The 21,466-nt window shown below is 38.5% G+C and overlaps 4 protein-coding genes and 1 pseudogene across 6 annotated transcripts; 4 read left to right on the forward strand and 1 right to left on the reverse strand.

Moving 5' to 3' along the window:
• LOC104757337 overlaps positions 1 to 2,692 on the forward strand; it is a 7,745-nt pseudogene extending 5,053 nt beyond the window's left edge.
• On the forward strand, positions 3,537 to 7,360 carry LOC104741926 (probable leucine-rich repeat receptor-like protein kinase At5g63930). The gene is made up of 2 exons (XM_010462864.2): positions 3,537 to 6,800; positions 6,889 to 7,360. The coding sequence occupies exons 1-2, from the start codon at positions 3,869 to 3,871 to the stop codon at positions 7,260 to 7,262; spliced, it is 3,306 nt and encodes a 1,101-aa protein (XP_010461166.1). The 5' UTR covers positions 3,537 to 3,868; the 3' UTR covers positions 7,263 to 7,360.
• LOC104741937 (putative proline-rich receptor-like protein kinase PERK11) lies at positions 8,976 to 12,583 on the forward strand. 3 transcript variants are annotated; one of them, XM_010462883.2, is made up of 10 exons: positions 8,976 to 9,526; positions 9,625 to 9,707; positions 9,836 to 10,067; positions 10,157 to 10,756; positions 10,851 to 11,103; positions 11,195 to 11,354; positions 11,444 to 11,523; positions 11,597 to 11,744; positions 11,868 to 12,017; positions 12,121 to 12,583. In XM_010462883.2, exons 1-10 carry the CDS (start codon positions 9,319 to 9,321, stop codon positions 12,352 to 12,354), a joined length of 2,148 nt encoding a protein of 715 aa, XP_010461185.1. In that variant the 5' UTR covers positions 8,976 to 9,318; the 3' UTR covers positions 12,355 to 12,583. The 3 variants fall into 3 exon arrangements, with proteins under 3 accessions (XP_010461185.1, XP_010461177.1, XP_010461193.1); XM_010462875.2 differs by having other exon boundaries at positions 8,979 to 9,526; positions 10,851 to 11,099; positions 11,191 to 11,354; XM_010462891.2 differs by having other exon boundaries at positions 8,979 to 9,526; positions 9,628 to 9,707; positions 10,851 to 11,099; positions 11,191 to 11,354.
• On the forward strand, positions 12,828 to 14,803 carry LOC104757347 (proline--tRNA ligase, cytoplasmic-like). The gene is made up of 3 exons (XM_010480078.2): positions 12,828 to 13,074; positions 13,170 to 14,523; positions 14,617 to 14,803. Exons 1-3 carry the CDS (start codon positions 12,859 to 12,861, stop codon positions 14,679 to 14,681), a joined length of 1,635 nt encoding a protein of 544 aa, XP_010478380.1. The 5' UTR covers positions 12,828 to 12,858; the 3' UTR covers positions 14,682 to 14,803.
• Positions 14,924 to 21,259, reverse strand: LOC104741956 (protein CHROMATIN REMODELING 24-like). The gene is made up of 22 exons (XM_010462902.2): positions 20,954 to 21,259; positions 20,730 to 20,855; positions 19,527 to 20,512; positions 19,291 to 19,421; positions 19,155 to 19,209; positions 18,798 to 18,926; positions 18,518 to 18,625; positions 18,370 to 18,425; positions 18,205 to 18,295; positions 17,945 to 18,076; positions 17,796 to 17,873; positions 17,342 to 17,551; positions 17,185 to 17,256; positions 17,003 to 17,083; positions 16,798 to 16,916; positions 16,354 to 16,465; positions 16,210 to 16,278; positions 16,025 to 16,119; positions 15,790 to 15,921; positions 15,617 to 15,685; positions 15,393 to 15,528; positions 14,924 to 15,282 (listed from the first exon to the last, which is right to left on the reverse strand). The coding sequence occupies exons 1-22, from the start codon at positions 21,063 to 21,065 to the stop codon at positions 15,163 to 15,165; spliced, it is 3,219 nt and encodes a 1,072-aa protein (XP_010461204.1). The 5' UTR covers positions 21,066 to 21,259; the 3' UTR covers positions 14,924 to 15,162.

Below are 21,466 nucleotides of genomic sequence, written 5' to 3' on the forward strand. Positions count from 1 at the left end.
CATATGTGGAACTGGATCCCGTTCTCAAGGTTAGTGCTTTGTAGTTAGACAATACATATACTTTTGTATTAGAGATCATACAAAGCCTCTTTCATCATCATTTGTCCTAAATGAGAATTNAATATGATACTGCATGTGCAGATCTAATAACACTGATGAAGGTGAAAATCAGACAGCTGGTGAAGTTGTCCGACGATGCAATCTCTGCAATGAATCAGATATGGCACTCAGGAAGAACCGGGTAATATATATTTTGTCTGAACAATATATTCTATGTGAAATATGAATTGTTCTTCTTCCTCTTGTTAATGGGAACCGCAGGATAAACATTCTATGCCCTGTCTTTGCAGGATGGCAATTTCATGGTTGGATGCATGAATTATCCTCAGGTCAGAATTTCAAAGCTCTTTACCACATGATTTGTTGCAGATTTATACTTTTTGCTCTCTGTATTGTAGCCTTATTTCTGAAAATTATGATCTAATCATTTGACATTTCAGTATTTCTTCGTTTCTGCTTCTTTGCTTGCTTCTATTAAATAGTTTAACATATTTGCCTCTCTTCAGTGTCGAAATGCAGTCTGGCTTCCTGGACCGACACTGGAAGCATCTGTCACTACTAATGCTTGTCAATCCTGTGGTCCAGGTATGGCCACAGATTCGTTAGTATCAGTGAATTGAAATCCAAGAACTATATTACACTTGAATGACACAGCATTTATATGTGAAAGATTTGTCTTTATTACTAAATAGTTCAATTTCTGTAGGCCCAGTCTACAAGATACTTTTCAAGTTCCGTCAAATTGGAATTCCACCAGGCTTTGATGTTAATCACTTGGGTAAAACATTTGCAACCAATTTGTTGCCTTATTTTTTAATGCCTCAACGTGTCGTCGTGATCTTCTTCTAAATGGTCATATGGTAATTTTGTGATCAGGTTGTGTCGGTGGCTGTGATAACATTCTTAAACAGTTGATAGACATATGTGGAACTGGATCCCGTTCTCAAGGTTAGTGCTTTGTAGTTAGACAATACATATACTTTTGTATTAGAGATCATACAAAGCCTCTTTCATCATCATTTGTCCTAAATGAGAATTCAAGAACTTAAGTAGAGTGTCTTGCGAATAAAGAACATTTAGGCTAAAAAGAATCAATGATTTATTCTTGCAGCAAGGAGAGCTCCAGATACTGTACCTCCAAACATTATCCGAGGAAGCAATACAAGACAGAGTAATGTCTGCGTACATTGTCAGCAACGAGGACATGCTTCTGCTAATTGTCCCTCACGGGCTTCAGCATCTCGAAATTCTCGTCCTACTGGAACAAATCCGATAAATGGTACTGATCCTTATATAATATTTTAGGAGATAAAATATCATCAATTAGGTAATTTCAAGCAAATTGTCCAGATCNTGGGTAAAACATTTGCAACCAATTTGTTGCCTTATTTTTTAATGCCTCAACGTGTCGTCGTGATCTTCTTCTAAATGGTCATATGGTAATTTTGTGATCAGGTTGTGTCGGTGGCTGTGATAACATTCTTAAACAGTTGATAGACATATGTGGAACTGGATCCCGTTCTCAAGGTTAGTGCTTTGTAGTTAGACAATACATATACTTTTGTATTAGAGATCATACAAAGCCTCTTTCATCATCATTTGTCCTAAATGAGAATTCAAGAACTTAAGTAGAGTGTCTTGCGAATAAAGAACATTTAGGCTAAAAAGAATCAATGATTTATTCTTGCAGCAAGGAGAGCTCCAGATACTGTACCTCCAAACATTATCCGAGGAAGCAATACAAGACAGAGTAATGTCTGCGTACATTGTCAGCAACGAGGACATGCTTCTGCTAATTGTCCCTCACGGGCTTCAGCATCTCGAAATTCTCGTCCTACTGGAACAAATCCGATAAATGGTACTGATCCTTATATAATATTTTAGGAGATAAAATATCATCAATTAGGTAATTTCAAGCAAATTGTCCAGATCAAGTCTTCCTTATTGACACGTAATTGCATTCGAATATCGTTTGTCATAATGCAGATGAGAGTACAGTATCATGTAACACTTGTGGAGCACCGTGTGTTCTTCGTACAGCCAGCACAGAAGCTAACAGGGGAAGAAAATTCTTCTCATGTCAGACACAGGGCTGCAGTTTCTTTGCGTAAGAGTCGGGGTTTACCACAGATTCTTTGCATAAATCCGTTTTTGCCTTTTGCATCACTCAAATCTTTTCCATTGTATGCACTGCTTTTTAACAGATGGGAAGATAGCATCAGCAACAGTAGTGGGAATGCAACAACATGGTCTAATAGCGGTGGAAGCGGTAGACGTGGCAGCCGTGGTCGTGGCCGTGGAGGTAGAGGTGGCCAAAGTGGTGGAGGACGACGCGGCAGTGGAACAAGCTTCGTCTCGGCAACTGGAGAGCCAGTGAGTGGTATAAGGTGCTTCACATGTGGGGATCCTTCACATTTTGCTAACGCTTGTCGTAATCGTAACTCATAACGGTAACTTCTTCTAAGCCTACGTACTATGTATTTTAGTAAATTACTTGTTTTGGGCTTATAATTTTGTATTTTCTGTAGTGACCACAAAAATAATATACCGCCACTTTTGCTCTGGGATTCGTAATTTTGCGTAGTTCACTGTACTGTTAGCTGGATTTATCAAATATAATATTTCACGTGCTATTCTGAATCCGTGTATCGTGCCCACCAATTTTACATCTAATCTCTAAATAGTTATGAATTCTTAGTTTTGCTGTAGTGAGTTAATGTGGATCCATTTTTCTTCGATTTTTTTAAGTTAATGTGATTACATGAAAAGGTGATTGAAAGAGTGAAGCTTTAGTTATACCAATCTTTGGCATAAGCATAATTTGGTAGCCGAGAACAGTTATTTGGTTTCTTTCTGTGAATGGTGAAGTGGGTTCCTCTCAGTACGTAGTCTCATACAAAAGTGAAGTTTGATCTCAAATTGACAAGCTTCTCGTAGCATTAGTTCTTGGACTATAGTTTATAGTCGAGCTTGTTGTCCCTTCTCCACTGGTTATCTTGGTTGTTGTTTTATCCCTCTTATCAGGTGATTCTGTATGTATATAGAATTATAGATTGAAAGTTGAAACAACTGTTTTGCTTGGACTATAATTGATAATTTACAATAGAATAATGCATGAGAATGAGATCGTGAGAGAAGAAGGAAAGCCAAGTTCTCATGCCGTGTCGGCCATCTCTATCATCTTGATTTAAGTACTTGAGTTACATATACCTTCAATTTTACAAAAAGGTCAAATCATTTTGAGCCTTCTGGTTTTCACTTTGACTAATTCATATATTATTGGCTTTCTTTTTTCTGTTGCTTCAAAGACAAAACGAATATTTAGTTTCTTTTTTACTTGAAATTAACAAAAGCAAAGCTGATAGGCTTCTGAAACTAATATTTAAAGACAGGCCAGTACGAATTAGAGACTTTTTTTAATGAGCAAATTTCAAACTTCAAAGCTTTCAATGATCAAAAAAACTAATCATAGCTTGACCATTTCCTTTAAATATTGTTTTCCTGGAAAGGAGAAAAAAAGGTCTGCACCTCTTTCTATTTCTCTTTTTCCTTTCCTGAAACCAGTTTCAAAGGTTGTTTCCTTTTCGTAGAATCTCTAGAGGTATGTGACTTGAATTCAGATCCATGGTTTAAGGTCTGTGTTCTTTCTTTCAAATATGTTTTGTTATACCAGATGATTTGAGTTTTTTTGGATGGTCGTATGGTATCTAATCTTTAAGAGATATATAAAGAGAGGGTTTTTGCAGAAATATTTACATCTTAGTTGATGTCTTCGAAGGAAGGTTTAAGGGATTCTGTGTATGAATGAATGGTAACGGAAATGATGAGGCTTGCTGTTTTTTTCATATATCTTCTTCTTATTGTTTTGATCTCTGAGACAAGAGGGTTGAACTTAGAAGGTCAATATCTTCTTGACATCAAGAGCAAGTTTGTGGATGATATGCAGAATTTGAGAAACTGGAATTCAAGTGATTCTGCACCTTGTGGCTGGACAGGCGTGAGTTGCAGTAATTACTCGAGTGATCCAGAGGTTTTGTCACTGAATCTGTCGTCGATGGTTCTCTCGGGTAAGCTATCACCGAGCATAGGTGGATTGGTTCATCTGCAGCAACTGGATCTATCATATAATGAGTTGTCTGGGAATATTCCTAAGGACATTGTGAACTGTTCAAGCTTGGAGATTCTGAAACTAAACAATAACGAGTTTGAAGGTGAGATACCTGTGGAAATAGGGAAGCTTGTTTCTTTGGAGAATCTGATTATATACAACAACAGGATCTCAGGTTCTCTTCCTGTGGAGATTGGGAACCTTTTGTCTCTCTCTCAACTGGTGACTTACAGCAACAACATCAGTGGACAATTGCCGCGTTCCATTGGCAACCTCAAGAGACTGACAAGCTTCCGAGCCGGTCAGAACATGCTCTCTGGAAGTTTGCCTTCTGAGATTGGTGGATGTGAGAGCTTGGTCATGCTTGGTCTTGCACAGAACCAGTTGAGTGGTGAATTACCGAAAGAGATAGGAATGCTCAAGAACCTTTCACAGGTGATTCTTTGGGAAAATGAGTTCACAGGGTTTATCCCCAGGGAGATTAGCAACTGCACAAGTTTAGAAACTCTTGCTCTATACAAGAACCAGCTTGTTGGGCCAATCCCGAAAGAGCTCGGGGACCTTGTGTCACTGGAGTTTCTCTACCTATACAGAAATAAGTTGAATGGAACGATTCCTAGAGAGATTGGTAATCTCTTAAATGCAATTGAGATAGATTTCTCAGAGAACGCTTTGACCGGAGAGATACCTTTGGAGTTAGGGAACATAGAGGGGCTTGAGCTTCTTCATCTTTTTGAGAACCAACTCACAGGTACCATCCCTGTGGAGCTTACTACTTTGAAGAATCTAGCAAAGCTTGATCTCTCCATCAATGCTTTAACGGGTCCTATTCCCCTGGGGTTTCAGTACCTAAGAGGACTCTACATGCTGCAGCTGTTTCAGAACTCCCTTAGCGGGACCATACCTTCAAAACTTGGCTGGTACAGTGATCTCTGGGTGCTTGATCTGTCCGATAACAATCTCAGAGGAAGGATTCCAAGCTACCTCTGCCTGCATTCCAATATGATCATCTTGAACTTGGGTGCAAACAACCTCTCTGGCAACATACCTACTGGAATCACTACTTGCAAAACTCTAACCCAACTTCGTCTAGCCAGAAACAACCTCGTTGGTCGGTTCCCATCTAACCTTTGTAAACTGGTTAATCTGACAGCCATTGAGTTGGGACAGAACAGATTCCGTGGTTCCATCCCCAGGGAGGTCGGGAACTGCAGTGCCTTGCAAAGGTTGCAGCTAGCAGATAATGGTTTCACGGGCGAGCTTCCTAGAGAGATTGGCACACTTTCACAGCTCGGTACCTTGAATATCTCATCCAATAAGCTTACTGGAGAGGTCCCCTCTGAAATCTTCAACTGCAAGATGCTTCAACGACTAGACATGTGCTGCAACAATTTCTCTGGAACCTTACCAAGTAAAGTAGGTTCCCTCTACCAGCTTGAGCTTCTGAAGCTCTCAAACAATAATCTTTCGGGTACAATACCTGTGGCTCTAGGGAATTTATCTCGCTTGACAGAGCTACAAATGGGCGGAAACTTGTTCAGTGGTAGCATTCCACGGGAGTTGGGAAGTCTGACTGGTTTGCAGATAGCATTGAACCTCAGTTACAACAAGCTTACAGGAGAAATACCACCTGAACTCAGTAATCTTGTTATGCTTGAGTTCCTCCTCCTCAACAACAACAATTTGTCAGGGGAAATACCAGGTTCTTTTGCTAATCTCTCCAGCTTGCTTGGTTGCAACTTTTCATACAACAACTTGACTGGTCCTATTCCACTTCTCCGTAACATATCCATTTCTAGCTTCATCGGTAACGAAGGGCTTTGCGGCCCGCCGCTCAACCAGTGTATCCAAACACAGCCTTCCGCACCTTCTCAGTCAACTGGGAAGACCGGAGGAATGCGTACCAGTAAAATCATAGCCATCACTGCAGCTGCGATTGGCGGGGTCTCTCTCATGCTGATTGCTCTCATTGTCTACCTCATGAGACGACCGGTGAGGACAGTTGCTTCTTCTGCTCAAGATGGCCAACTGTCGGAAATGTCTTTGGACATATACTTCCCTCCAAAGGAAGGATTCACATTCCAAGATTTAGTTGCAGCCACTGATAATTTCGATGAGAGCTTTGTAGTTGGGAGAGGAGCTTGTGGAACTGTCTACAAGGCGGTTCTTCCGGCCGGGTACACTCTAGCTGTCAAGAAGCTGGCATCAAACCATGAAGGCGGAAACAACAACAATGTGGATAATAGCTTTAGAGCAGAGATTCTAACTCTTGGGAATATCAGGCACCGTAACATCGTCAAGCTACATGGATTCTGCAATCACCAAGGATCAAATCTGCTTCTGTACGAGTACATGCCCAAGGGAAGCCTCGGAGAAATACTCCATGATCCTTCAGGGGACTTGGATTGGTCTAAGAGATTTAAAATTGCTCTAGGTGCAGCTCAGGGTCTCGCTTATTTGCACCATGATTGCAAGCCAAGAATCTTCCACCGGGACATTAAATCAAATAATATCCTGCTTGACGACAAGTTTGAAGCTCATGTGGGAGATTTTGGACTAGCAAAAGTTATTGACATGCCACATTCAAAATCCATGTCTGCCATTGCTGGCTCCTATGGCTACATTGCCCCAGGTAAAAGTTTTTTTTTTTTTTTGCTTCTGTTTGTGAAATTTGGTATCCAGAGAGGGGACTGACTAAAACTGTTTTAACAATTTTGCAGAATATGCATACACCATGAAAGTGACAGAGAAGTCTGACATCTATAGCTACGGGGTGGTTCTGTTGGAGCTGCTAACAGGAAAAGCGCCAGTTCAACCAATAGATCAAGGAGGAGATGTGGTGAATTGGGTAAGAAGTTACATAAGAAGAGATGCATTGTCTTCTGGAGTTCTTGATGCTAGGTTAAATCTAGAAGACGAGAAAATCGTCTCGCATATGCTCACTGTGTTGAAGATTGCACTGCTTTGCACGAGTGTGTCTCCTGTAGCGAGACCATCGATGCGACAAGTTGTTCTCATGCTGAATGAGTCTGAGAGATCGGAAGGAGAGGAACAATTGGATACAGAACTGACGCACACTAGTACTACGCCATGACTCCACTGTACATTGTTGTTGTATATGGCGAATAATTATTGTAAATTCTATACGCAGCAAGCAGCTATATCAAAAGATATATATAACCCTTTTTCCTAGCTCCTAATAGATATGTAGCAGCATGTAGATGAGGACATGCTTCTGCTATTGTCTGCATACATTGTCAGAAACAAGGACATGCTTCCGCAAATTGTCCAACACAGGTTTCAAAATCTCGAAAATTTTCGTCCTACTAGGACAAATCCTCGAAATGGTAATGACCCTTTCATCAGTTATGGAATGTATTGTTTAATTACTTTTTATTTTTCCATAGTGATTAGGTCTAGAATTATTATTTAAAGAACAGACCAATGATAAACAGTCACTTTTGCTCTGTAAAATCATAATTAGCGTAGATCACGGTTAGCTGGATTTCTTATAAATATAATATTTCACGTGCTATTCTGAATCGTGCCCACCAAAAATTATATCTAATCATCTTAGTTTTTAATTTTAAGTTATGTTGTAGTGAGTTAATGTGGATCTGTATTTTCCTTCAATTTTTTTTTTTGTTATACAAATTAGTCCTCTTGGTCTTCGCTTCTGTATGATGGATATGATTTTAAAATCAAACTAAAAGATTCGAGTCACATATTAAGACTTATTCTTACACCACGAAAGTTTTAAAGGTATTATTTTTCTTTTTTTTTTTCCTTTTTATTCAAACTGAAAATTCAAAATAAAGCATAGAATATGTTAATTGAGAAGATCATCTTTATAAGACGCCTCCCTTTTTCTGATTATAATCGCATAAAACTATATACAATATGAGTCATTCTGCGAGAGTAAATATCTTAGCGATGATAAATCATAATTTATCATGATGGCCCAATCTTTATATCATGCGTGCGTTAATAATATAGCATGGTGTTATCTTGCGATCTTAATAATGGTCGGGTGATAGTACAGTATATATATTTTGTTACCTAAAACTTTTAATGTAAAATTTAGCAAATAATTAATGAAATTAATGATTTTAAAAGACGAGATCATATACTATGTAGAGAATGATTTGAGTTTCTGTGTTTTGCTTTTGTGACTCCCAAATCCCAATGTAAGTTACATATCAACGTCATATAGTATAATCTAATCCCGTGGTCGTCTTTTTTTATTGGCATGTTTTATAAGTTCCCTATTTTCCTCCATAAATGAATGTAGTGTGTTTGTAAGTTATGTATCAAAGTATTTTAATGAAAACAAAAAAAATACAAATTAAACCATACTATATAACAAAAAAAAAAAACATTACGTCTCTTTGCTTCTTTTTTTTTTTAGGTTAATTTATTAGGTCTCTTCACCGACGGATCTATTTTGTCCTCTACTTTTTTAGCCATTCTTTTCTTTTATATATATAAAAAAAAAAGTGCGAGTTAGCTACACTTTATTGAAAATGAAACATGCATGATATATTTTTTTTTCGAGGATGAGAAATATATGATAATGACATTGAATTATACTACTACTACTTATATAAAAAGAGAAAAAAATCAGACCATAATAAATAAGAATCCAAAGCGAAGAANAAAAAAAAAAAAAAAAAAAAAAAAAAAAAAAAAAAAAAAAAGAGAATTGCATATGATGATGGCGATGTTCTCCATTGCCCCCATTCATTATTATTCTCTTCTCCTCGTGCTTAAATTATTATTTTTATTTCCCATTATCACAAAAACACAATTAAAATAGTAAGAATCGGATCATTAAGGGTAAAATCAACGTTGAGATTCATTCAAACCAGAGGACACAAAAACATCTCTTCTCTTCTCTCTCTCCCACTTTTCTCCCGGAGACAGTTAACGTGATTCGCTCTTTCCTCTTTCCCCCAAGAGCTACACGACAATACCACCACACCACACACACACACACGAGACACACACAGAGAGAGAAGAGAGAGAGAGAGGATCTGTTACTACTACTTACTGAGAGATTATAGTTATAGAAGACACTTTGATTTATAGACAGAGAGAGACAGTGTGTGTGTGTGTTTTAATCGTGGTGGAGGAATCGTCTTTGCTTTTAGATGAAACCTACCGGAGAAGGAGGAGGAGGAGGAGGAGGCGAAGTCGCCGGAGTCGAAGAAGCTACTACGGTGGTGGAAGGTTCCGCTTTGTTAATCGTTGGTGTTAAGCCAGATGAATGGAGTCGAGAAGTGCTTACATGGTATTTGGTTAATGTTGCTCGTCCTGGAGATCGAATCGTTGCTCTTCACGTTTTAGATTACCCTCTAGGTTTTGTTTTTAAACCCTAGCTTTTTTGCCCTTTTCGATCTGAGATTTTTTTTTTTTATAAGTTTGTTACTAATTTTTGATTTTTGGGTTTTGTGTAGAAGGCTCAACGTCGCTTATATCGTTGGTTAGGAGTTTTGATACTATGCTTGGTGTTTATGAAAGCTTCTGTAACTTAAAACAGGTTCAAAGTCTTTCACTTTAAGCTAATTTGTGACGGTTTTAACTTAAATTTCATGTTTTTATTTTTATAATTGGGATTTTTTAGTGTTTTTAATAAGTGAAATCGATGGATGTTGTTGTGGTAAACAGGTTGATTTGAAGCTAAAGGTTTTCAGAGGGAAGTCAGCTAGGAAAGTTCTTGTTCAAGAAGTTAAATCGTGTGGAGCAACAAGTTTAATCGTTGGTTCTTCTAGGAGACATCATACTATCCGTTCTTCAGCTTCTTTAGCCAAGTATTGTGCTAGGAATCTTTCCAAGGATGTCTCTGTTTTTGCTGTTAAGAGTGGCAAAATTATGTTCCGTAGAGTACCTAATACTAATGGTATGTTTCTGATATTAATGGTGATGGTTTCAGGTTGTTTGGTTTTGTTCTCTGTTAGTTCTAAATGTAAAAAGGTTTGGGCTTTGCAGGTGCAGATGGTGGTCCACACATGAATCTTCCCTCTTTAGTTTGTGGCTCACCGGACATTGTTGCTATTGAAGCGGCAAAGATTGGAAACAATTTTAGTCCTGCAAGAACGAGCTCACGCTGGACAAGAACTAGTCGTAGTTCCTCATTGCAGTCTCCTGATAGCTTAGGTGTAGACAATTCGTTGGCTTTGGTGCCAGTAAACGCAAATGGGTCTGATTCAGGTTCCCTTGATTCAGGACCAGGTTGGCATTTTCTTCGCGGGCTTTACAGTCATCGAAAAAGCTGGACCAAAGTTTCTGCTAAGAAGGCTGTACTTCAGTGGGTTTCGAAGCTGCGAGGTCGGCATTCAGAAGCTGTAATCTATCTAGATAGGAAACGGAGTGACTCTAATTGTGATGAAGATTGTTCTTCTAGTATTGATGGTGAAGATGCTTCCGTTTCACGATCTGGTTCTGAGCTTACGCAGTCTCCTTTCTCTCCCTGTATTGGATCAAACATCATTCCGGAAGAGCTGGAGGGTCTACATGAAAAGTACTCTTCCACATGTAGATTATTCACATACGACGAAGTTTTGACAATTACCTCAAACTTTTCATCCGGTATGTCCTTTTCCATGTTCCAACTTGTGTTTGGTTTTGGTCTTACTTGATTTTCACCCTTTGCTTACGGTTACATCTTTTTTTATGTTCCCAGAGAACTTGATTGGAGAAGGTGGAAATAGTTATGTTTATAGAGGAGACCTACCAGATGGGAGGGAACTAGCTGTCAAAATATTGAAGCCTTGTCTGGATGTGTTGAAGGAATTTATACTGGAAATTGAAGTCATTACAAGTGTACATCACAAGAATATAGTATCTCTCTTTGGTTTCGGTTTTGAGAATAATAATTTGATGTTGGTGTATGACTATCTACCACGAGGAAGTCTTGAAGAGAACCTTCATGGTAAGCAAACTACATTTGATATTCCCTCTGAATTCTCATATCGTCTTACTAGAGAGATATCTATCTTGATTGTTCTCATTACTTGATTCAGGTAGTAGAAAGGATGCAAAAAAATTTGGCTGGCTGGAGAGGTATAAAGTGGCAGTGGGTGTTGCTGAGGCACTAGACTATCTACATAATACTCATGATCCAGAAGTGATTCACCGGGATGTGAAATCTTCTAATGTTCTTTTGGCAGATGATTTTGAGCCACAGGTACTGCTACATCTCAATCTTAATCTGAGTTTATTTATAGATGATTTTACAAAAGATTCATGTATTGACATTGAATTACACTTGTTCAGCTATCAGATTTCGGATTTGCCAGTCTGGCTTCAAGTGCTTCACAGCACGTGTCCGGTGGGGATATTGCCGGGACATTTGGGTATCTACTTACTTCTTTACACAATTACACCTTCATTCTGTCAATCTTCCTCTTATATCTCCTTCTTTGACAGTTATCTAGCACCAGAGTACTTCATGCACGGTAAAGTAACGGACAAGATTGATGTCTATGCTTTTGGCGTTGTATTGCTCGAGCTCCTATCGGGTAGAAAACCTATCTGCATCGACCAGTCTAAAGGCCAGGAGAGCCTTGTCTTGTGGGTAAGCATTATTGTTCACAATGTCACATGTTTCTACTTCATACCATAAGTTTGTCAATTTGCCGTTGCAATGTAACTCTCTCATGTATGTATATGAAATGATTAAGTTGTACCTCTTTCCCAGGCAAACCCAATTTTGGAGAGTGGAAAGTTTGCTCAGCTACTGGATCCAAGTCTAGAAAATGATAACAGTAACGATCTAATCGAGAAACTTTTGTTAGCTGCCACGCTATGCATCAAACGCACGCCTTATGACCGTCCGCAAATTGGCCTCGTAAGTTGTACAGACCATTTATCTCATCTTACTTGCTATAGATCCTCTACTCTTTTGTCCTCATTGGTCTCTCTCTTTTGGGGTATTCTTCTTTCAAACACAGGTCTTAAAGATCTTACAAGGAGACGAAGAAGCAACAGAGTGGGGAAAGCAACAAGTGAGAACCTCAGAAGAAGAAAACGCTTATTTGACGAACATAGAATCACATATAAACCTTGCATTGCTAGATTTGGAAGATGATGCAGCTTCTGATAGTAGCCCTGAAGCTAGTAGTATCTCTGTTGAAGAATACTTGAAAGGGAGATGGAGTCGCACTGCTAGCTTCAACTTCAACTAATATTTTTACTAGTTTTAACCCCACGAAAAATCCCAAGAATTTGACTATTTGTAAGTTGTGTAAATTGTAATCGAATTTTCTGAGATTTTTTAAGTTTTTTAAGATGTGTCAATTTAGGAAAAAGAGTGAATAGCTCTTGTAGAGAGGCCAAAAGTGGTTGTTTGTGTACTTTGTTTTGTCACGAGTAGGAAATGTTTTAAAGTATTAATGGTGATTTTCATATTCTGTTTTTAAGAGTTAAAATATTTGAGAGAAAACACAAACAGTGTCTTACCAATATAGACATGGCCCATAAACAACACAAAGCCCAACTTATAATATAACCCATTAAAGAAAAGACCGGACCAGAATGACAAAGCCCAACTTGTTATATTGTTTCGCTTCTTCATCTTTGTCGGTCCAGCTTGCTATATAAGGAGTACGCGTCAAGCTAGGTTTTTTTTTTTGTATCGGCTGTTAGAGGGTAACTTTTCCATAAACCAGACCTTTAACGACGGAAAGAACATGGTGAATTCAGTGGAAGACGATTTGGGTACTAGTACTAGTTTAGGTTCCCAAATCTCCGATGAGGATTCTGTGCAGGTTGAGACAAATCAATTACTTACTGGAGAAGCCTCTGTTGTTAAATCGAGTGGAAAGAAAAGGAAAGAGATGAAGAAAGAAACTCGTCTCGGTATCTCTGTAAAGAAAGATGAAGACTTTGGGAATTGGTATTCTGAGGTATCAATCTCTCTTTTTTTAGGGTTTCATGATGCATATTTCTTCTTTCTATCCAATTAATTAAAACCTCACAATCTGAATTTTCTCTCGTTCAGGTTTGTAGATTCGGTGAATTGTTAGAATACTACGAGCAGGTAAAGGGATGCTACATTCTCAAGCCATCAGCAATGAAGATTTGGAATGTTATACGAAGGTTCTTCGATGGTGAAATCGAGAAGATGGACGTGGAGGAATACTATTTCCCTATGTTTGTATCACGTGGTTCTCTTGAGAAGGAGAAGGAACATATTAAAGGGTTTGCTCCAGAGGTTGCTTGGGTTACAAGAGCTGGTGAATCTGATTTGGAAACTCCAATTGCTCTGCGTCCAACTAGTGAGACTGTGATCTATCCTTACTTGAGCAAGTGGATAAGAGGACACAGGGATCTCCCATTGAAGATTAATCAGTGGAATAATGTTGTTAGGTGGGAGTCTAGCGACACTACGCCTTTTGTCAGGAGCCGTGAGTTCCTTTGGCAAGAAGGACACACTGCTTTTGCTACCAAAGAAGAGGCAGAGCAAGAGGTGCTTGATGTTTTGAACATTTACAGCCGCGTGTATGAAGAGCTTCTTGCAGTTCCTGTTATCAAAGGTACCAAGAGTGAGAATGAAAAGTTTGCTGGTGCTCTTGAAACCAAAAGCATTGAGGCTTTTATCCCAAGCACGGGTCGTGGTATACAAGCTGCAACGTCACATTGTTTAGGACAAAACTTTGCAAAGATGTTTGACATCACCTTTGAAGATAAGAAAGGAAAGAGATCCATGGTGTGGCAGAACTCGTGGGGAATAAGTACCAGATCGATTGGAGTAATGGTTATGACTCATGGAGATGACAAAGGCGTAGTATTCCCTCCAAAAGTGGCACCTGTTAAAGTTGTTGTGATCCAGGTTCCCATCAAAGGTGCTGTTGATGACCAAGTACTCTGTGATGCTTGTGAAGCTGTTGTATCCACCTTGCGTGAGGCTGGAATCCGTGCTAAAGCAGATACCCGCGACAACTATTCTTGTGGCTGGAAGTATGCAGATCAAGAACTTAAGGGTGCTCCTTTGAGAATTGAAATTGGACCAAGAGATTTGGCCAATGATCAAGTGAGAATAGTGAGGCGTGACACTGGAGCTAAGATGGATGTCAAGAGAGGGGACTTGATTGAACAAGTCAAGAACTTGCTGGAGAAAATCCAGAGAAACCTCTATGATGTGGCGAAGAGGAAGTTGGAAGAATGTACTCAAAAGGTTGAAACTTGGGAGGAATTTGAGGAAGCTTTGAGACAAAAGAAACTAATTTTAGCTCCATGGTGTGACGAAGTTGAAGTGGAGAAGGATGTGAGGAAGCGTAGCGGAAGTGATGAAACAGGAGGAGGAGGAGCTAAGACTTTGTGTACTCCCCTTGAGCAGCCTGAACTAAGACAAGGTTTTTTATCTGACACATTCATTAATTAATCGGTTAATTAATCTGACAAGCCTTCGTTTAAACTAATCTCTTGATTTTTTTTTTTCTCTGCAGACACTCTATGCTTCGCATCAGGAAAGCCTGCAAAGAAGTGGAGCTACTGGGGAAGAAGTTACTAAGCTCTCTCTTCTTTTAGTGTCATAAGCAAAATTGGGACTCATATACTAACTATTATGTAATTTTATTCTTCGTGGTTGGGTTAGTGAAACCTTAAAATAAGTGATTCCACCATATTCGAATAACAAAAACCATCGGGACACCAACATATCTTTGGTCTTATTCATTGATACTGTAATAGAGAGCCTTGAAATCTCTACACAGGTTGCATTTGTTAAAAGGAACGAACCAAAATCAAAGACAATTTGTGCTGAAATCTTCATTTTACTGATTATAGTTTTATGCGTTTCAGATTAAAAGATAAAATCTGGCTTAGCACACTCCTTTTTGTATCTTGTTTGCAGCAAGTCATAAGTAAAACCAAATTTGATAAGAAAGAAACAAAAAGAAAAAACCCGAGTGTTGCCATGATGGTCCTAAGCATTTCTTGCATCTTGATTTCTGTCTTTTTCTACATATTCAATCCTCTGTGCATCTTCTGACTTACTCCAAGTCAATAACTTGAGGCCCTTTTGCTACTTTCAAGTCTCCTAGTTCTCTAGTCAATTCATCAATCTGCTTCTGAATTTTTGCTCCTCCATCTGGTAGCCTTGAGACCGTACTCTGTAAGATGAAAAATGAAACTCAAAAACAGAGACTTAAGATAATGCTGAAGCTTTACACTGATGTCAGAGACTTAAGATAATGCTGAAGCTTTACACTGATGTCATTACCTTGTTTTTGAGTAGCATCGATAAACGACCGAGTCTTGCTTTGATTTCGCTTTCTGACAATTCCTTGTCGTCGATTGGGGAAATGTTGATTGTCTTATTCAAATTCACATCCTTTGGCTTGAAAGCATAGTCAGCCCTGCCAGAAAGTGTTTTCGAAATCGATGAGAGAATATACAAAAAGACCAAAACAAAAATTTGACAAAAGGCTGTTGGTGGTTATATACCCATTGATTACGGTGTCTTGTGAAATACTTGATGATGATGGGTATCCCAAGAACGACGTTGTTCCTCTCCTTTTTAAGTTGAAGAACAAATCAGAAACTGGGATTTAAAGACTGGGATTTAAAGATGAAGGAAATCTATAACTAAACAGCTGGTTTGGAGAACAAGGAGTCACCTTATTTCTTCTTCTTCATCTTTCTGTATCGCTTGAACAGGAGCTGTCTTGGAGAAAAGTAAGCTGTGATGGCTAACTCCAGCTATGCCAAGAGTTTCAAGAAACTTTACATGGGATTCTAGAGTTTCATCTCTGTCAAAACAAGCAAAGATAAGTGAATTCATATTCGAAAAATTCAAATCGAAATAAAGCATCATGACACAGTTTTTTTGCTCAGAATTCAGAGTTAGCTTACAGTTTGATCTGGTTATAGTGCTCTTCGTATAGTTGTTGTTGTGTAGGTGAAACATCGAAGCCTCCTTTGGGAAGACTGAAAAGTTCTCGAAGGTCCTAAGAGAGATATCATTTGGTATAAACAATTAGAAACAAATAAAAGAGACGCTTGGAAGCACTTAGACTACCATTTACAGCAGAATTCACCTGCTGGCTAAAGTAGCGGATTTGTTCTTTATGCTCAGTCGCAGTTTTAAACAAACCTCCCTTGTATACCTAAAAGAAAGCATATACCAAGGGTAACTCATTTACTGATCATATATATCAAAATAACAAAAATATGTCACATACCTGTTTTCTGTATATCTTCTCTTCAACAGTTGCTGAGGTCATTAACCTATAGACGATGACATCCTTTGTCTGCCCGATTCTATATGCTCGATCGACGCTCTGGTTGTCCGTACTGCATAGATAACAGAAAATCAAGTGATCAAAGTACTTTCAAGAAACTAAAAATATTAACAGCTTCCAGCACTGGAATTAGACTACATCAAGTTTCCTAGGCAAGATAAAGCATAGAAACCAAAGCACACAAGTGTTACATCATATACAATTAATATCCTATTAGAGATCCGGCAATAAGCATCTAACTAAAACTGGAAGCAAAATTGTGCTGCTTCAACAGGAAGCAAACTTGATCTTCAACAAGATAGAGATGGATTTGATAATAACAATAGATTTTTTCATAACGTTTAGACTTAGGCTGTTGAAAGAATAGTCAACAGAAATACGCACCTTGGATTCCAGGCAGGGTCAACCACAATCACACGGTCTGCCTTAGTCAGAGTAAGTCCGAGACCACCAACTTGAGAAGTCAAGAGAAATATAGGAGCCACGTGACCTTCTTGAAATTCCTAGACAATATTAAGGTTTTATAGAATTGTTAGTATGAAGACAAATGAAATGTAATGTGTCTGAGGAGAGAGAAACAAAAACCCACTTCAACAGTCTTCAATCTGTCGGGGGCTTTTGTAGTGCCATCAATTCGCAAGAAACTATAACCGTTGGAGGTAAGAGAATCCTGAAAATTCCAAGCGTATCACATAAAAAAAAACCTTCAATATATTCTAAAAACCGTTTTCTTTTGTTGGTATAAGTGAAGTTAGAAGCTAGTAGCAAAACCTGAATGAGATTAAGCATCTTCCGCGTCTGGGAGAAGATTAGAACACGGTGTCCATCTGGAATTAAATTTTCCTGAGAACAATGTAGAAAAGATGTCAGTCAAACAGACAAACATCAAAAATTAATATCACTAATTGAACCATAAATGCGATCTTACCAGTAGTGACATAATGAATGACAATTTGCAAGAGATGCTGTCATTCTTGGTCTGGAAATCATCTGTATCCACATTGTCTGCTATATGCATTGCCAATTTCTCAGCCACGCCTGCTTCTTCTTGTGTTAGTGTTGATTCCATTCCTTCTAGGACATCCTCAGCAGCCCTCTTAGTTAACAGAAGTGGGTGGTCACATATTTTCTTCAGAATCTGTTACATAACAAACAATAATTGTAAGCCGTCATATATGAACAAACAAGATTTTAAACAGGAAATATACGCTTGACGTATTTACAAACAGAGAGGAAGCCATTATTCCATGTAAAATATATATCCTAAAGGGAATTAAGCAAAGTGTATAAAGATCTGAAACTGGTCTACATTTATTTAACGAACACATGGACATATATACTTAATCAAACAAATAAAACACAAGAAGAGAGCTTCAAGTTACCGTTAGAGCTGCTAGAGGCGAACCATCAAAAGCTGACAGAACAATTTCACTCTTTAAGAAAGCTTCATATAATTGCCTCTGCAACAAAGAGATATGTATCAGTAATTCCATAGGAGAAGAATAGATCAACGTCTATTTAAGAGTTTCACCTGGCAAGCTGTTAGCCGTAGCCATACAACAATTTCGTCCTTCTTTGATAGTTTCGAGGTTGCACCATCATCACCAAACACTTCACTCTTAAGGCGCCGCAAGAAGAAAGGTTGAATATGCTCCCTCAAGTTCTATTAATCAAAAAGGAGTAAACACGAAAAAAATAAAAATTGTAAGTTCTACAGCCTACACAAACTGGAGCAACATATGTCACAAGCGAATAGAAAGCTACTCAAGCATATTTGAACTAACTAGTCACCTTTGCTACTGTTGAGCCTATCCTCTGTTCTCTATCAGAAGCATTCTTGTCAGTTCCACGAATAATGTACTGCTCATAATTCTGCTTAAACCTGTTAAAGCAAGGCTTACATATACAAAGCTGGTAAATTGTACACTGACAAATTTGTAGATAGGAGATGGTTACCAATTCTTGTCACCGAGTAGCCCAGGGCAGCTGAAGTTGAAGAGAGCCCACAGTTCCTGTAAAATATGAAGATGGAATCAATAGGCAGAATTAGAATTGCAAGAATAAATAATAAATGGAAAGATATGGACCAGCCTCAAAACAATACCTTGAGATTGTTCTGGATTGGGGTACCACTTATAATTATACGGTGAGAACTTGGGATCTCAAGCAAACTCTTGGCCCTTTGTGTGTTGGGGTTCTTAATAAGATGTCCCTAGAAGTAAGAGAAAATACATCATACTGATATCGGTATGGAAAAAAAGTCAAAACCTACACTAGTCTTAACATCTTTACGCTTGATAGATAATAGTGCATACACATTATACCAACTATTAGTGCAAAGAGTCAGAGATGTTACAAATAATAAAAGATTGAAATATGTTTACCTCATCCAGAATCATGTAATCCCATTTGATTCCATCCTCGTCATCCTCATCAGTATAATGGTCGTCACCTTGCAAAGCCTTTGTATTGTTCCGTACGATATCATAGGTTGTTAGAAGAACACCTTTACCCTACAAAAGTTAGAGATATCCAAGTTGAAAACCCATCCCATTTCTCAAAACAACCATCATTTAACTCTGTATTTATCAGTTTAATCTTTTAAGAGCAATATGAAAATATGCTTCTATACAAATAAATATGATGTACTACGGGAAAGGGTAATAGTGTAACAAATCAAGTCAAATGTAAATGAAAACAGTGAAATCTCTCAGGATAACAATGGAAGAAAGAACATGAACCTGCAGAACGTGGTGGAGATCATATTCCCGGGCTTTCGTCGAAGTGCCATAGTATCTGTAAAAGGGAAAGAAAGACAATGAGTATACTATATTTAAAAACCAGTTCAGTATATCAATCAAAGAAAATCGCTCTTACTCCCTAGTCATTCGTGAAAGTCCCACGGTAGCTAGTTCTTTCATCCAGTGAGGCAGTAGGGTTTTGGGGGCCACCACCAATGCACGCTTGATGAGTTTGGAGTTGAACAGACCAGCAAGAAAACTACAGATCTGCCATCCAAATAAACAAAAATCAAAGATACAGAATTGTTAACAAGAAAATCAAAGATACAGAATTGTTAACAAGAAAAAAGTGTAGATTGCAGATTTACTTACCTGCATAGTTTTACCTAACCCCATATCATCTCCAAGTATTCCACCTTTCTCTTGTGTGTGTAAGGACCAAAGCCACTTCAACCCTTCCCTCTGATGTGGATATAACATTGTTGCAATGTTTCCAGGCAATGTGTAAGACAAGTTAAGGGAAGTAAAAGTGATAGACCCTTCATCCTCCAACAATCTCTCATCATAACCATGTCTTTCGGTGTTGTGGGACGGAGCTGGCTTTTTAGGCTTTCCAGGATGAATTTTCATTTCAGCTGCCTTTTCCCCAGTCAAAATGACACATTCATCATCATCATCCTCTAAGTCTCTTAGCTTGGCGGCATTCGACCGTCCGACTGTTCTTAGCTTCTCACTTGCCTCTATATGTCTAGTAGTCTTCAGACTTTGGCCGACTTCTTTGTGTTTTCCCTTCCCACGGTCAAGATTGTATCCCTGCCTATTATCTTCAGACTTATTGTAAAAGTGCTGTCCAGAAAATGAGCTTTGCTTTCCAACATTCGAAACTCTTTCTCCCCATTCGCTTGAAAACTCATCACTAGTTTCCTCTTCCCGGATGGCAACAGCAGCATTGCCTTGCTTGTCCTTGAGACTATCAACGCCAGCATTACATGTAGTAACCACATCTGACGAGGACTTGGATAGATCTGAAAACGAGGAATTGGCGTCCTCAAAATCAAGATTATCAACCTGGCTCTTATTAACTCCACCGGCATCAAATTGGTTAACTTTCTTCTTCTGAATTGACATTGTCCCAAGCTTAGAAGTGAGATCATCCAAAATATCCATGATCTCGTTCCTTCCTCCAACATCTTGTCTTTCCTCTTTTTGCTTCAACTGAGGTGAAGGCGAAGCAAAGTCTGTGATTATGGAAAAGTTAGGCTCCTCACCCAGCTCTGTCTTAGCTTCCTCTGATTCATCCCAAGATGTGAAATCGTTCTTAGCTCCATCGCTCTCGAGTGATGATGACTCCCCTTTAGCTGATTCAAACATGATGAAAAGACAAACGGAATCGAGTAAACAACTTTATCTGACGCAATTTAGTAACAACTGTAAAAGAAGGGAAATCAAACAAAAACCCAGATTTCGATAAACCCTAATTTCAAAATAAAGCTAGTAGAGAACAAAATCGGAATACATCATCAATGGGAACACTCAGTTCTTTCGGTAAACAAAAACCCTAAAAATCAGGAGTACCTGGGGAATCGAAATCGACCAAATCAGGATCTTCGTCATCTAAATCAGATAAGTCTTCCTTAGGCAAGGCCTTGCAGAGACGACGTCTTCCAGCAAGCTTAATCATGGACTTGTTCGTTTCTCCATCTGAAACCCCCCAAAAAATAAAACTCAAAAATCAAAATCGAAGACAGAAACGAATCAGAAAACACAGAACAAAACAATAGAGGAGAGAATAATCGTACGGGAAGAAGAGGGAGGCTGTTTAGGAGGCGCAGAAAGATCCTGGAGGATACTATAGTGTCGATCGTTCAAGCTCTGAGGTTTTCTTCTATGGCTGGCCGTATTGTCCGCCATTGCTTACAACACTGTTTTGTGGAGATGAGTTTTGTGTTTTCGTAAGGATCGATTTCAAATATATCGAGAGAGAAAAGTCTGAGAAGAAGACGAAGAGAATGTTTGGAATCCCGCCTTTCCTCTGATTTTTTGAAATTTGAAGATTTTCTCAGTTTCCGATACAAATGGCTCTCTCTCTCTCTCTCTCTCTCTGATTTAACCTAAAAATAAATGTTTTATTAGCTTTCTTTTTTTTTGTCAACAAAATATTAATTTATTTCTTTTTATGTAAAACACAATATTTTTTTGAAATTGTTATGGTGGTGGAGTCATATTTTTTTGAAATTGGTTGCGTTGTTCTTACAAGAAGAAAAATGAAAAATTTGATTGCTAAATTGTTTAGACGATAGGAACAAGCATAT

Source organism: Camelina sativa, chromosome 2 (assembly GCF_000633955.1).
Source record: "Camelina sativa cultivar DH55 chromosome 2, Cs, whole genome shotgun sequence".
Lineage (NCBI taxonomy): Eukaryota > Viridiplantae > Streptophyta > Magnoliopsida > Brassicales > Brassicaceae > Camelina > Camelina sativa.

Excerpts from the sequence above, each read along its gene's own strand:
- LOC104741926 (XM_010462864.2), top strand. The coding sequence starts at position 3,869 with ATGGTAACGGAAATGATGAGGCTTGCTGTTTTTTTCATATATCTTCTT. Across the intron at positions 6,801-6,888 it reads CTATGGCTACATTGCCCCAG|AATATGCATACACCATGAAA; the intron begins GTAAAAGTTTTT and ends ACAATTTTGCAG.
- LOC104757347 (XM_010480078.2), top strand. The coding sequence starts at position 12,859 with ATGGTGAATTCAGTGGAAGACGATTTGGGTACTAGTACTAGTTTAGGT. Across the intron at positions 13,075-13,169 it reads TTGGGAATTGGTATTCTGAG|GTTTGTAGATTCGGTGAATT; the intron begins GTATCAATCTCT and ends TCTCTCGTTCAG. Across the intron at positions 14,524-14,616 it reads GCAGCCTGAACTAAGACAAG|ACACTCTATGCTTCGCATCA; the intron begins GTTTTTTATCTG and ends TTTTCTCTGCAG.
- LOC104741937 (XM_010462883.2), top strand. The coding sequence starts at position 9,319 with ATGAAACCTACCGGAGAAGGAGGAGGAGGAGGAGGAGGCGAAGTCGCC. Across the intron at positions 9,527-9,624 it reads CGTTTTAGATTACCCTCTAG|AAGGCTCAACGTCGCTTATA; the intron begins GTTTTGTTTTTA and ends GGTTTTGTGTAG. Across the intron at positions 9,708-9,835 it reads GCTTCTGTAACTTAAAACAG|GTTGATTTGAAGCTAAAGGT; the intron begins GTTCAAAGTCTT and ends TGTGGTAAACAG.
- LOC104741956 (XM_010462902.2), bottom strand. The coding sequence starts at position 21,065 with ATGGCGGACAATACGGCCAGCCATAGAAGAAAACCTCAGAGCTTGAAC. Across the intron at positions 17,552-17,795 it reads CGCCTCTAGCAGCTCTAACG|ATTCTGAAGAAAATATGTGA; the intron begins GTAACTTGAAGC and ends GTTATGTAACAG. Across the intron at positions 15,529-15,616 it reads CAAGACACCGTAATCAATGG|GGCTGACTATGCTTTCAAGC; the intron begins GTATATAACCAC and ends ACTTTCTGGCAG.